Source organism: Teleopsis dalmanni, chromosome 2 (genome assembly GCF_002237135.1).
Source record: "Teleopsis dalmanni isolate 2A chromosome 2, ASM223713v2, whole genome shotgun sequence".
NCBI classification, from domain to species: Eukaryota; Metazoa; Arthropoda; class Insecta; order Diptera; family Diopsidae; genus Teleopsis; species Teleopsis dalmanni.
In genome coordinates, this window is record NC_051847.1 from 28,346,964 (window position 1) to 28,362,869 (window position 15,906).

Sequence of the window (15,906 nt, forward strand, 5' to 3'; positions counted from 1 at the left end):
ACGCCTGGTAATTGAGAAGGCATTTCGATGCCATTTAAGTACAGGGGTTTGTTTACAAGCTCTGTGATTATATGCCTACACGACACTGTGCAGTATGTATTTCGGTTTCTGTCTTATAAGACCTCTCAAGTCTAAGTCGGTTTGTCTCCTCTCTTGTATTTTCTGTCATTACTGATATTTCTTAAACTACTATTCAAGATCCACTTTCATTCAACTTGCCCACTTCAGGCATTTCAGTTCTCTCGACTAGAGTTAAATGTCTACTATAGTGTTTCTGCCTTTGATTTACTGGTGGGTGATTGTTGATTGATTTCGAGGTTAACTATAATAGATGCTTTCATGCATCTGGTATTGATCTCGGCTTTAACAATACATAATGCAACTTGTTAACAAGCTCAATACATAATGCGACTTGTTAACAAGCTCAAGTATCTTATAGTTGTGTTTTCTCGCAAAACAAATTCATTTCTCGATATAGGTATGTCAACAAAAATACCATCTTATAGTCCGTCGAAATTAAAAATGCTTTATGCAGTCATATTCGGCATAACTTGATGGTTAAATTATAAGTATTTTATAATTATACTTTATTTGGTTCGAATTAAGTCGTGTTCACAAAGTAAATTTAATTATAAGCGCAATCTAATAGTCAGTAAATATCCGATTCGTTGGTTTATGGTCAAGCTAACCCAGCGATATGAATTCTTACTTCTAATCCATGAGTTCACACTTTTATTTGGATGGCGGTACCTCAACTGGCAACATGACGATTCATCCTTCAATCATGCCTTCAATGCATGGCCATGCAGTCTACACATAATACTCTTCCTTTGGTTGTTACAATTATTCCATCTCCAAATTCAAGCTTCTTCTTAGTTTTAGTTTAAGCTTCTCCTTTCACTTCCGTCTACACTTTTCGACATAGATGAGTTTAAATTAATAAATGTTAAGCCTATGACGTCTAATTTTGTCCTTGATTGTTGGAATGAGGTTCTCGAAACTCTGAATATCGCGGTTTTATAATTAAATTCTTTATTGTTCGGTTCTAAAATATGCTTTTGGTATGTTAAATTCCAACAATGTGGCTTTTAGATAGATATTAGATATTCAATATTTAATTTCTTGCGGCTGAGCTTGTTTTATACATATATATAGTAAAATTTTGTATGCCTTAACACTATTTTATTGTTTGAAAATTTTAAGGAACATTTTTAAAATGGGAAAGGGAAAAGTGCTTTTTTGGTTTACATTGCGTTTAGAAGCCTAAATATCTTGCTTATGTGAGGTATAGTGTGGTTGGTACTATTTTTGGCAACAACATTCATCAATCATCAGACTATATACCAATAGTACACAACCATAGTTTAATTTGTCCATCAATTTTTTGCGCTGCTTTACATTTATGGATGATAAACACTACGAAGAGGAAGTGGTCAGGAAGTTAAGAAAACTTTTTTACAAGGGTTAAAAAAGTTTTTGAAATATCTGTAGGATTTCTCTAAATATATTTATTTCTATTAAACACTCACATGCTACAGATTTATTAATATATTAATTTTTTTTTTTGAACTTTTGCAGCATTAATAAGGATTACTTCACTTCGTTCAATTTATTAATGATAATAGGATTTTAACAGATTTTAGAATTACAAATACTGAATATTATGCAAAATTTTGTAGCCCTAGTTAAACCTTACAAAAATATTTTTCATTCAATAAATGAAATATTATTTTGAATGTTTTGTGTTCTTGCATAATTCAATTTGCATTAAAATATTTATGGTCTGAAATTGAAATACACATTTTCAATACTGAACACAATTATTTCCGAATGAATAATATTGATATTTCTGTTAAATATTATATTAAAATATGTTAGCAACAGGTCTGCAATTTGCACTTGAGCTCTGATTTTCAATTATCAGAAATAATTAAATAAAAAACATGTTGAAACGGTTTTATTGGTGAAAATTGTAATTTCTGAATAAAAAAAAAAATATACAAATATATTTGTTTATGAATATAAAATAATTGAATTTATTTTCAATAATAAATGAAATGAATTGGAAACAATTATTTTAGTGAATATTTAAAAGCTTTTATAAATAATACACTGCGGTTTGCAATGCAATTTTGTTAAATTCGTTGAAAGTGGTTAGTAATAAATTATAAATCTAAACTTTATACTAAAATAAAAAATTCATAAAAAAAAATTAATTTTAATGCAAGGAAGTCGCTACTAATTACTTACTTTTAAGTTTTGATCGACTTTTTCCTCAATCGGAGTCGCCATTTTTGCATTGATCTTCATATTTTCTGAAAGTAAAGTTAAATATTTGAAATATTTTACAGAAAAGTTTTATTTTAAAAAAATATGAATTAATTTGAATTAAATAAAGTACGTTGGCTTTCAAAAAAATTAATTAAAAATAATTTATTTTATTTTTAAATAAACAGCCATCAGAGTATTCTGGTGGCTGTGGTTAAAACCTGGACAGAATTGCAATATTCATTACTTCCACTTAATGAAGAATCACATTTTGCCATTAGATGTTGTGCTCTTTAGAACCTCAGATGTGTAAAATGGGCGACGCTCCCTACTAAGGAGAAATCTATATTCAAAGGTATATCTTCCATTGGTACCAGCAGAATTTCATGGTATTCCAATAGGGCCGTTTATCGTTCCCGTTATACTAATACGTGTTGATTAGTATTAGTATAACCATGGTGTTGATCCATAACAGTAGGTAAACACGTTAAAACACTATGGATTCTGTGTAGCTACAATGATTTCAGTTACAGTACTGTAACAGTTATTGGCTAATAAACAAATATTGCATCGAAATATATATTTTCAAAAACTGATTCTTTCAGTGTTCCAACATAATACCTCCTACTGTTACCGAAAAGTATATGTACTGTTTTAAGTTTTTTTGCGATTGGCATTACGAAGGCTTAATAAAAATAATATTTCCTACTTTAATCCGACAATTCAATGTTTCTAGTACAAACAGTGGTTGTCCAAACTTGCCCCCTAACGCTTCTACTCTATATTCCATGTCCACCACTTTGAGTTTTTATAATGTAAAAGCTTTTTTAAAATACTATATATTGTCAATTAACAGATTGTAATATAATAATGAGTTACAAGAAAAATATTTTAGAAGTTGACCTAAATTAAAAATAAATATGTTTAAAGGTTAAAATAATCAATGTAAAGAAACGTTCGCAGAACTTCTATCATATCTACGAATACAATATAAATCTTTTAATTACTGTAGTTTTCGAGTATGTACATTGCATTGAAATAAAATTAATTAGGCTATAATTAGTCGATATTAACATTTTCTGACTAATTAGCCTTCGTGGATATAAAACACTACTTGTCTGTCTGTTCCACATAAGACATAAGGGAAACACATACATAAATTTGATCAATAAAATTCATTTAAATGTTTTGTAAGAATATTCAGTACAAATGTAGGCTACGGAATAATCAAGTAAGAATCGCAAACAAAAACAATTTATCTAAGCTAATCTCATTGTAATTAATTTTCAAACAACAATGGCCACAAATGTTACTTCCAGCAGGGCACAATGATAGTAACAGCAATAACAACAACAATAACAACAACAATAACAACAAAGAACTTTGCTTATATAATATAAACACCATTTTGTTAGAATGTTTCCAGTAACAGACAACAAAAATGGTGGCATACATATTTCGAGGGGCAGGAATGAAACCGACAAAAGCTTGAACGGAAGTGCAAGCAAATATTTGCCACTGAATAAATTGAAAAATCAATTAAATTAATGAAGCCACATTGCACATCTCGTTCAGAAATCAGATGAATTAAGGTCGAAAGGGTGAAACTGCGGCAAAGATTTATAGTTATTTAAAGAAACTTGCTTGGAAAGAGCTGACTAAGTCATGCTGATGAGAACTGGGTTATAAACTGATATGGAGCTGTTTGTGTGGTTAATAGTTAATTTCATATGGAATCTGTGCCAAGTTCATTTCGTGGTATTTCAATGAGCTTTGAATTTAAAGTATTAAAAGTATTTCAAATTATTTTTTAAAATTCCTGGTATTAAGTTAAGATATTTTCAACAATTATATCTGATAGGCAAGGCAATCATTTGAAGCGTAAATATTTTATGATTAATTAAATTTTTCCTTTGTTACTTTAGATTTCCTTAATTTTATTCCTTAATTGGTTTTACTTGTTTAAAGTTAATTTTATTAAAATAAAAAAATAATTATTAAAAAAATTATTAAAATTAAAATTATAAAAACGAAATAATATTTCTTGTGTTCTTATGTATCTTGCAATTATTTAAATTTGAAGAATCACAGTAGGAAATCCTTTTTTAATTATCTACAATGCGGAAACTATTTTGACTCGAAAACTTTTGTTGTGTTAGCTTTAGAATTTCTGTTGAATGTAAATAAATTATAATTCTGCGAAAACAATTTTTGCTAAAGGATACACAGTACTTTCAAAAAATATTTCACTTATTTAAAATACATTAAAATCACTGCAGAATAGGAAACAGCAAAACTTTGAACTGCAGTTTAAGAGCAGACTAAGTACTTCAAAATACAGCCTTAAAATATAAAAGAAAAAAAAAATAATAAATAATAGCTAAAACTGTTGCTTATAAAATTTTTTATTTAAATTTTTCTTAGTTTTTAAATTTATTCATTCATAATTTTTGCATTTTTAAATAATAACGACAAAATAAATAGAAACTTTATTTGCAAAAAAAAACTGTTTTTCAACACTATTTTATTTCATATTGAATAGAAGCGTTTTTATGTTTTTGGTCCACTTATACTGACTTTTGACCTACAAAACATGACGGCTTTAAAATTGTTTTAATTATAATTTTTAAAATAAAATATTTCTCACTTTAGTTTTTCATTTTAAACCAAAATAAATTATGAATTAAAACAACATAAAAAATTTAATTAAAATTGAATTTAAAATATATAAAATCTAACCGAAATGGTAAGGTTTTTGTAAAGCAATTATTTCCGTTTTATAAAAATATTAAAATATAAAATATAAGATAATACTTTTAAAGTATATATATGAAAAAAACCGTACCATGAATATGTTTTTTGGGAAACACAATTTTGGTATAATTTTAAATATTAAGATACTTTCAACTGCATAAGCGTATGATTTCATTTTAAAGTAGGAAAACTGCAGGTGCTTGTTTTTTGTTTATGTTTTTAAAAAATTAATAAATTCTCCATTATCATTTTAAGTATATATGTTCACCAAGTTTTATACACATCCTCTTAAACTAATATTAGCTGAAAATGATTTTGCACAAAATAGCTTGAATTATTTTATTTAATCTTGCTTAAGCACCTTTTGTATATATCAAGAGCTTCACTGCAACTTATTAGTATAGGGATTAAAAGCGAAATTTGTAGAATTTAATAGATTATAACTAGAAAAGAAAATTAGGCAATATTTATACAGAAGACTATATAGAAATAAAAACTATTATAAAAAATTTTTATTTTTTTACATTAACATTTTCAAGAAACAGAAATATGACTAAAAAAATTGCTATCATTACCACTGATATTCAGAATCATTGAAAAATATATAAGATAAAAACGAGATTTGAGACAACGAAATCAAAATATTTTTGAAGTGAATCATTATGGATACTGAAAAATGGATATGAGAATATAAGAAGATTTATGGCAAACAATTATGACGAAAGACCTATTTTTTACAAACGATTTTAAAACCTGAATTCAAGGCAAATACTGTTACATTATGTAAAGTTGAGTTTTGTTTGCTGGGATTGAAAGGAAATTCGTTATTATGAACTGCTTCAGCATGGCACAACAGTTTATTCGGGACTCTACTACTCATTACTTGACCACTTGAACGAAACGATTAAGAAAAAGCGACTTGAATGAGTCAACAGAAAGGAGTTATATTTTATCATGACAATACCATGCCACAGATATCTTTGATGACTTGAAAAAAATTGACAAAACTTGGTTGTAAGGTTTTGAAGCATCTATCATGTAGATACCACCATTTGACTACTATATGTCTTGATATATGCAAAACTCTTTTAACAATAACAGCCAATTTGACTTATAACAAATTACTGGGACTTGGTTGGGCGGTTGATGCATCCATCGTATAGACCACACTCTCTCATCACCATACATTTTGGTATATACAAAACTCTTTTAGTGGTAAACAATAACATACCGAATAGCCGCTAAAAATCACACGGCCAGATTTATCGTCGATTAAGCACAGAAGCACTACACTGATGGAATTATGAAAGTACCCGAAAAATGGCAAGAGTTCATAAATAACATTGACCAATATATACTTGATTAAAATTGCTTTTCAATGAAAACAATTTTTGTTCAAAAATGTCCACTTGTTGTTTGTGATTTTAATAAAAAGTATTAAATATCTTATAAAACGAACCAAATATCGGATTTTATAATAATTGATGTCTTTAATTTTTTATTTAAGGATAAACGTACAGTATCTGTGATTCATATAAAGATATATAAAGAAATATTTCATAAGGAAGACATAAAGAATAGAGCCCTGACAGACTTACCAACACCGCACTATCGAATCTCAAAATGGTTACAGGCTCCTCGAAAAGGTAGGCAGATCTGAGGTCAATTATTGCTTTGTCTGATGAAGTGATTAACAATACTCCAGTCAAGACGTAGAGAGGGCTTATGAAGAAACTTCGCAGTTAATAGATAGTAAAAGTGCTCAAGTGCATTGACTCAACTAGCCTCAACATAACTAAGTGGTTTTTCACTATCGCAATATATACCTCATTATGACATATATGAGTATAACTAAATAATAATTAAATTATTTAATTACGGTTATTTTGTCATTTAATGTCATTATAATACTTCCTTCCATACACGACAATGTCAAAATCCATTGCTTGTCTTCCATATTACATTTTGTTAGAAAAATTTTCAAGTCATCTTAAATGTATTCTAAGAAATTTTGTTGGAGCTTTAATGCCTTTCCATCACTTTTAATGTTCTTAACCTTAGGAATTTTAGTATTAAAAGAAGTAGTACAACATTTCTCCACAATGAAGTGAGGAAAACAATATAAATTTTGAGTTTATGATTCGGTGAAAATATTCATATACTCTGACAGCGGCAACTCGCACGAAAAATTGAAGGATAATGAAGCCAACATTTTTATACGCTAACATGTTCATTAAATTCAACAGGATTCGCATTGTGCTTTGTGTTGTTATGGGTTTCTCATTGTTGTTGCTTTTGCAGGTCCTTTTTTCTGTGTTTTGTCTACACTCGCCCACATTGGTTTGCACACGTAAAATAAGTCAACTTAGTGGTGAAGATAAAAAGAAGCAGGCAATAAGACACGGAAACAAAAACCAGGTTACAAGCCACGTGGGTGTAGTATATAAACTTGATATGATGTCACTGTTGTGTTGTTGTTGCGCCGCTTTAAAGTTGTTGTTACGCGCCGTCTTATATGTGCTTCCTCGTTGATGGCATGTACAATTTACGAGGACGCTTCATTGTTCAACTGTTTATTGTTGACGCTTCACCGTTCAGTTATTGTCTTCTTAAGATTTGGGTCAACATGTGACAATGTGAGCCATTGCTCCAGTTTCTGCTTGACAGTAAGTGAACATGATTTTTTTTTATCGCAACTGCTTTTTAAGTTCTTTGCAGCGAAGACGTTCGGCTAATTGGAGAGCTTCCGACGTTGCGTTGTTGTGCGCAGCAAAGGTTAATTGAGCGAGTGAATATAAAGTTAATGTGCAAGGAAATTGTTTTTATGTGTGGCAACTCTCCTTCCTCGCCGCGAGTTAAGTTCACTTCTGTGTGTGACATAAAAGCTCAGTATGTTATGCGTACATATTTTATATGATTGATGATCCTTTGATTTGTGTATGTTAGTGTGTGTGTGTTAGTGAGGCACTGCATACAATTATGTGGCGTTGTTAGTTTTGTTAGATGGCAAACTAAATTCTACGCTGGGAACGACAAATTCTGACGATGATGTAGTGATAAAGAATGGCAGCTTGTGTGCTGATATGACAATGTGCAGTGATTAATTTTAGCAAGTAAATGGCTAAACGTTTGAAACATGTATGACTTAAAAGCTGAAAGGTTGATTTGCTATTTAAATAACTAAAACTGTTATCCATATGGAAATGTAATCGTTTGATAAAATTTGTTAGCTTGAGGTAAACACTGTATGAATTTAACAGATTAGGAGCTACTTGAAATATGGGAAGATTTAGCGATATGCAGGCATCTATATTCGAGTTGGCCGCAATCTTATTAGAAGAAATAAAGTAATTTTATTGAGATGTTCCGGCTATATGAATTTTACACATTAAGAGATGTATTAAGAGATGTGATCTATATGGGGAGGTTTAACGATATACAGGCATCTATATGCATGTTACCGGAATCTTTTTAAAAGAAATACAGTATTTTTATTGAGATGTTGCGGTTATATGAATTTAACACATTAAGAGATGTGTGAAATATGGGATGATTTAAGGATATGCAGACATCTATATGCAAGTTGGCCGCAATCTTTTTAGAAGAAATACATTATTTTTATTAAGATATTTCGTTAAGATGTCCTTTTCATGATAAGTTTGTTAGCAGATCACAGCCGATTAGGGAACCGTGCTTGAAGATTGAAACTCTCTTTTAATCATTCCTACCGCGGTTGTAGAGAGGACGATGAAAATGGCTCCCATCAGCTTTATTACTCCCCAGCGCATGCTCGACGTTGATTTACTATTTTGAGGATTACCTTTTTTGAAGATGTTGGTCTTCTTCATAATATAATACAACGTGTAAATAAGTGTATCCTTAGGATCGCCAATATAATCTAACAAAACCGAAGAGATGTATAATAAGAGATGCTTAATACAATTTAGCTGTTAGAAATTTTAATTTAGAGAGAGGACGATGAAAATGGCTCACATCAGCTTTTTTACAGCTCAGCACATGCTCGACGTTGATTTACTATTTTGAAGATTGCCTTTTTTTGAAGATCTTGGTCGACTCAAGGACGTCTCTCCAAATGACGTTTTAAGTTATGGCAAAGGTTCAAGATGGTTTAATAAGTTACTTATACTAGAATACAATGTGTGAATAAGTGGATCCTTAGGATCGCCAATATAACCTAACTGCATGTTAAGAGATATGCAGAAGAGATATGCAGAAGAGATATGCATGTGTCCGCTTAATACAATTTAGCTGTAGGAAATTTTAATTTATTGCATTTCAAGAAATTATAATTGTTTATTTAATTTTAAATATTATATATACGTCGATTTAATTAAATTGTAATATAATGTATTTTAATAAATCATAATTTTTATTTAAATTTATATTTTTGGACAGCCATATTCGTAGACGCAATTAAATGCAAAATTACCACAAATTCTTAAAAATTATACAATTGAACTATTTTTATTCACAACATTTTAAAAGTTTTAATTTGAAGCAATTAGTACGAGAACTAAATGAATTGTTGTGGCAACACTTTAATCTCATTAAAATGTTTTGAAATAAAAATGTCTGTATACAAATGTTAAGGACATTAAAACTTAACAGCACATATGTATGAAAACAATTATGAGATACTATTTATGAGTTAAAGTATTGTTTTTATGAAAGAGCTACAGTGAAAGGTCGAAAAACATTTTTTAATGTTTATTTTATGGATTTTGTAATTTTGTTTTTTGTAATAATTGATCTTATAAAAGTTATTATCTCTGAAGAAGTATCTTATTTCGAATTTGTTGCTAAAATGTTAAAAAGTTAAGGGAACTTCGAATTTTTACTGTCTGACTGTAAATTTTCTCACAAACTGAAAGAAAACAAAAAAGTATGAATAAAGATCTCATTTTAACCCAATGAATGAACAGAAAATAAATAAAAATAATTCAGATTCGTGTTGTATGATTATGAAAACACACAAAGATTTCAAAAATTCTTTTCATTCTAACCTTTGACATACATAATTTTACACTTTACAACACTCTTCCTTCGTTTCACATGCACATTTAAGTGCAGAGATGATATTGTTGTGTGCAATGGCATAATTTGCAAGTCAGGCAATCACATTTGGGTGAAGTGAAACATTAAATGTAAAACTGATAAAACATGAATATTTTTTAATTTTTAAGTTACTTATTAAAGCTAATTACTAATTAAGCTACTAATTAAATTTAGATGCTATAAAAGATTTTAATTTTTCAGCATAAGATTTTAATTCCGTTCAACTTTTTTTGAAGACACATCCAGGTGACAACTGCTAAGGATGCTGGAAATATTAAAGCGTTGAACCGGAATTGTAAAACATTTCTTTACTAAGGATTCTTACTTCTAATCGTCAGCAAAATTAAAACATTGCATTATATTCTTCGGTAATAATAGAACACACTATGTTAAAATACTAAATGAATCAGTGTTTTTATTTTAAAATTTACATTTCGATGCAAAATGGTTTTTAAGCCAAGAAATCCTCTAGTTCAAGTCCTCTAGCTGCCATTAAAATTCAATACCACTGATTTACGTATCAGTTTATGCAACGATAAACTCCCGCATTGGAGTTACAAGGAATTCTGGCTGTACCAATATTCTCAATGCTCAATTCTGGCAATACTTTTTCGTCTTGGGTGACCCACCCAACACCTCTGGTATACATGGGAGTATTGCACCCAGTTGTAAAATGCAGTTTTACAGTAAATGAAAGTAATAAATAAAGTCATTCTTCTCCCATAATTTTGGGTTTTAACCATAGTCAACACAATAACCGCATTAAAGAAGCCAACCTTAATTGTTTAGGATAGCTGAAGGTATGGGCCCTAACCTCCATGGTACCAGACTTACAGCTCCGTTTGGATATCGCAAGTATCTCGAGAATATTCTAATCCCTTTCCTGCGGGATAATAAACGCGATAGGTAGTTACCACTATAGATTTCACAGTAAGGTCACCGATCTTTGTTCTTACCAGGAATATGATTTAAAACTACGGACCGAGAAATAAGTGATGCTAGATGCAGATGGAATGATGCCACCAGACTGATAGCACCAAACAGAATATGACTTAAGTCCATTGCAGAAATCAATTTGTTTGTTTATTTTATAATTTTAATAAATTTAAATTTAATTTTTCTTATTGTTCCACTTTTATTTTAAAAATAAACAAGTATTTTGACGCTTAATTTTCAGTATAATCAAGTACCTTAAATCTTCACTTCTTAATATTCTTTGCTTCATTGAGTTATAATAAAATAAATTTTTTGTAGAAGTTTCACCATTTTCTGCTAAGAACAACGCAAAAGGCTGATTCGCTTGAAGTCAATTCGATTTCCAAGAAATGTAATTTACTTTCATTTCAGCTTGGCTGCATTTCAATTGCATTCAAACGAAGTAATTTTACGGATTTTGTTGCAATATTTCAGATCTTTTTTTTTGTTAGTTTCCTAGGAGTTGAGTTTGCATCCTGCACGATAGAGTCAAATGGTAAATGGATATTGGAAACACTGCTTCGGGTAAAAATCAAGGCAGGAGTGTTTGTTTAACAAAATAAAAGTCACATAAATTGCAAAATATTGAAATGAATACTTCGTGTAATAAATATTATTGGAATGATATCAGTAAGCAAATGCTATAGACTCACCTAAAACGATTTTAAAACCTTTTAAATTAAATGGTTTTCTCTTACGTGTATTTAATGAAACTTTAGAAGTTTACATTTCAGAGGTAAAACTATTGCAAACACTTTGGGAAATTGAAGAGAGATATAATTACAAAACTGTATGTAAAAGTATTTTAAAAATGAAGACATAAATGCATGTAGTTAAAAACACAACCACAGGAGTAGAAGCATACTTCCATTGCCAACAAATACTATCTTTTAAAAAAAGTTTGTTGTGCAAAACTCACAGCGAATTTAATAGATGATATCAATCCACTTAAGACTCTCTTTAAAAAATCAACGTAAGCTGAAATGGTATTATTGAAATGACATACATATATATATGTACGGGTTTTCGTATAAGAAACCCGTATAATAGCCAAACAGCGATAAAGACAATATCCTAGAAAGCAATAGAAGAATTAGCAGTGAAGAGACAGCTGTGTTATATTACATCCCTGGTAACTACTTACTTAGTTATTGTTGTCCTCTTCTCCTCGTGGAGTATAGGGCCTCTATCATAGATCTAAACCTAACTCTATTCGGTGTTTCGCGACATATATCATTCCAGTTATAATTTGCATTATTATTTCTATCTATAGTTCTGCGCCATGTTTACGGTGGTGCGCAAGGCCTTCTAAAGCCTTGGGGGTTTCATCGGAGTGCTGTTCTTGCAATATGGTTCGCAGATCTTCGAAATGTGTGGGCAATTCATTGCCATTTGCGTCGACCAATCCGAACTGGAACGGGTGCTTGCTGTGTACGGGTCCACAAGTCTTCATTTCTTATTCTTTCAGGCCATCTCATACCAAGTATTCTGCGCAAGCACTTGTTTATGAAGGTCTATATTTTTGACTCAATGCGATTGGAAGTTTTCCATTTTTCACAGTCATAGAGGAGAACAGATTTTATGTTTGATTCGAAGATACGGAGTTTTGTTTTACGAGATATTTGGCTCGATTTCCATATATTTCTCAGCATACTGAAGGTAGAGTTTGGTTTGTTGACGCACATAGGGATGTCCCTGGTTATAGGGACATTGAACAAACGAAATAATGGATGAGTTAATCAAAAGCACCAATGAACCACAATATGAACAAGATAACATTACATATGCATCTCTTAAAAATATTGATAATGAACTTGACGAAGATATGAAAAGGAGGATAATGGTGAGATAGAATATAATATAGTCATTTAACAAACTTGCAAATAACATAATTGTATGCAATTAAAATGAAGGAAAGTATGCTCGATTCGTAACAGCGCTGACACGGAAGGTCTATAGAATTATCATAGGTTTACTGATTGGTCACAGAATATTTATTTTGCAATCAGCAGAGTTGTCCTTAATAAAGTTATCCTTTAGTAGTCTTAAAAAATTTGTTGAGTATGAGCTATAATGCATGTAGGGTATGAACGAAGCTAGGATAGAAGAAAATGACTGTTATATTTGTGTTTAATGTTATTATAAGCATATATAGATTGCTTAAGTAGCTCCCTTACAATTATCAAAATCGAATGACATCTCAGGAATAGTACTTGAAGTACTCTTTAGATGGCTATTATAATTTTACGACGTTGGTGGATTCAAGTAGCTAAATCAAGATTACCAAAAATGTCGTTATGATTGATAAACTTAGAACAAATGCAATATCCTTTGGTACTATAATTGTGGGAATTGGATGATGTTTTAGGAATATTATTATAAGTACTCCCTAAATGCCTTCTATAAATTAATTTCGTGGTTTATAGCTAGTTAAAAAAAGCTTAACCAAAATGTTGACATAAAATATTGAAGATGTTAATAACTAGATGATAACTAAATGATATAATAAACGCAATGTCCTGTGGTAAAATCTAAGTAGAAGTTAACCACAATTAACTCTGTCTATATTGTCTATTGTCAATATATGTAGATATTATTTATGATAGGCACATGTTGCAATAACATTTTTGAATAAACATATTATCAGAATATTTGTTTGTAAGAAGCTCTAGCCGTTCAAATTACAGTTAATTATGTGCAACAATTATAACTTTTAAAAAATTTAAAAAACAATAAAAATAATAATAAAAAAAAATATTTAAAATTTAAATATAAATAAAAACATTGTCACATGTAAATATTGTCATTTTTTTTATGTTTCACACATTTAATTGCATGACGAAACCATGTCAACGTTTACTTTTGTTTGAAAAAAGTGCAAACTATTTTGCTTGCACAATCCGCCCTTTCAGGATGCGGTGGAACACTTTTCCGTATGCACATCTGTACTTATCACAATATTTTGGCACTGTTATTTGTTTTTCTTTGCAGACTTCAGCTCAACCCTTGACAACCTCTTTCGACCTCTTTTAAAACGAAAACAGTGTCATTGAGGTTGTTTTGTATGAACTATACGAGCTTAACTTCTGGTCTATTTTTGACATAAAAACGCTTCAAAATGTGTAAAGATGCATATAAAAACACTTTCAAACAAATTGCCACTAACTACGAATATAAGTAAAAAAAATCCCTCTAAAGGATAAGAAAAGCAAATATTTTTTATTTAAAAAAAAAATGAATTTTATATTTTTTACATACTATTGAGTTGAGTCGAAATTTGTGTCAAAGTTTTTAGGGCAAAAATAATTTTGTGTGATTTTGTAATTTTTCGGTCAGAAAAAATTAACAAAAAGTTTGCAGTCGCATTACTTTTTTTACTCTCTGGTTCATTTTAACTGACCCTGAACTTAACGATATAATTGTTAAGGTATACTAAAATTATTTACAATTTGAGTTTTATTTAACATTTAGTTAGTTAGTTAAGTGAAAGAAAGTTCTTCATATGCTTCTTATCTAAAACCAATAGATTAGAAAAGTTAATTTCTATAGTAGAGAGATTAATATATGACTTAAAGATAAGTATATGTATTTTGATTGTATTAAAAAATTTTTCTGAATATTATAGCGTTTGGTTGATCTGGGCGTAAGGTTATCAATCAAGATTTTAGTACATAATACTTGAGTTTAATTTATAACAGTCTAGATATTTTGCCAGAGTAGCAAGAGTACCCTAAAATTAACAGCTCTTTTATATAACCTGTTAGATTAATGATTTATGAAAAATATAAATGTCTACTATAACTATTACAAAAATGTTAGATTACTCCAGTTCTACTGCATCCAGTTCTACTAATCGAAAACGCCAGTGTTATAAAAACTATTTAAACATTTATCGAAATTATTTCGTTTTTTTTTTTGAGGCATGTATTAAAAAATAATTTATATTTAATCAATTGAATTATAAAAACTTCAATTCGATCATGTTTGATAGTTATATAGAGCGACATTATATTACTGTATCTGCCTATATAACAAAACAAGCGCTACGTTGAAATCCATAAGGTAGCTGCCGGCCTGGAACCCCAGCTAAGATATAGCGAAGAATCGTGGATCAGGAGCTTAAAGGCGCCCCATACTCCTGGAATCAGGAGCGAGAAAAGCAGGCAATAGAGTAAGATTTAATGAAATTGTTGAGGTCATATGCTCCACTAGGAGAGTAGGATGAAAGCAAGTAGTAAGTAACAGCCGGTTTAACTGATATTTTGAAGGAATTAATACAACGAAAAGTCGATTGATACTTCCGATCATTATAACGATTAACAGTTGAGAAGAATGTTGCTTTGACGTATAATACAACAAAGCTAAATCATTAAATCTTATAATATCTCATTCGAAAATGTACGATATTTCAAAAAGCTTTGATACTAAGCAAATACTGCCGAAGTTTAATATTAAAAAAATATATATAAAATAATTTATTTGGTATATAACTTGAATTGGTGTATGGGAACTTTAGAAAATCCAAAAATAAATTGTTTGTTTTTGATAAAAAAAGCTTTTCTTCTATATTCCACAAATTCGATATAAACTTTAAACTTTGTTATTAAGTTTTTAATTTTTTTTAAGCATGTTATATACATATTACTGATATGCTAGAGAATTATACTTCAAATGTGCATATAATATTTAACAAACACATTCAAGCAATAACTAATTATATATGTAAACAAGCAATATATGTTTTGAGATTAAATGAAAAGTTTGAAGTACAATTTGAAAATATCTTTTTCACACATTTTTATTTCAATACTAAGAAAATTGTAAGTTTTCTGA

At 29.7% G+C, this 15,906-nt stretch overlaps 1 protein-coding gene across 2 annotated transcripts in view; it reads right to left on the reverse strand.

Annotated features, from left to right (window-relative positions):
- The window catches only part of LOC119680275 (gamma-1-syntrophin), a 77,676-nt gene that overhangs the window by 35,603 nt on the left and 26,167 nt on the right, over positions 1–15,906 (reverse strand). For both annotated transcript variants that reach the window (XM_038093013.1, XM_038093012.1), the window contains exon 2: positions 2,251–2,315. In XM_038093013.1, coding sequence (XP_037948941.1) covers positions 2,251–2,310 — 60 coding nt within the window. In that variant the 5' untranslated portion in view covers positions 2,311–2,315. The remainder of the gene's footprint in view (positions 1–2,250; positions 2,316–15,906) is intronic.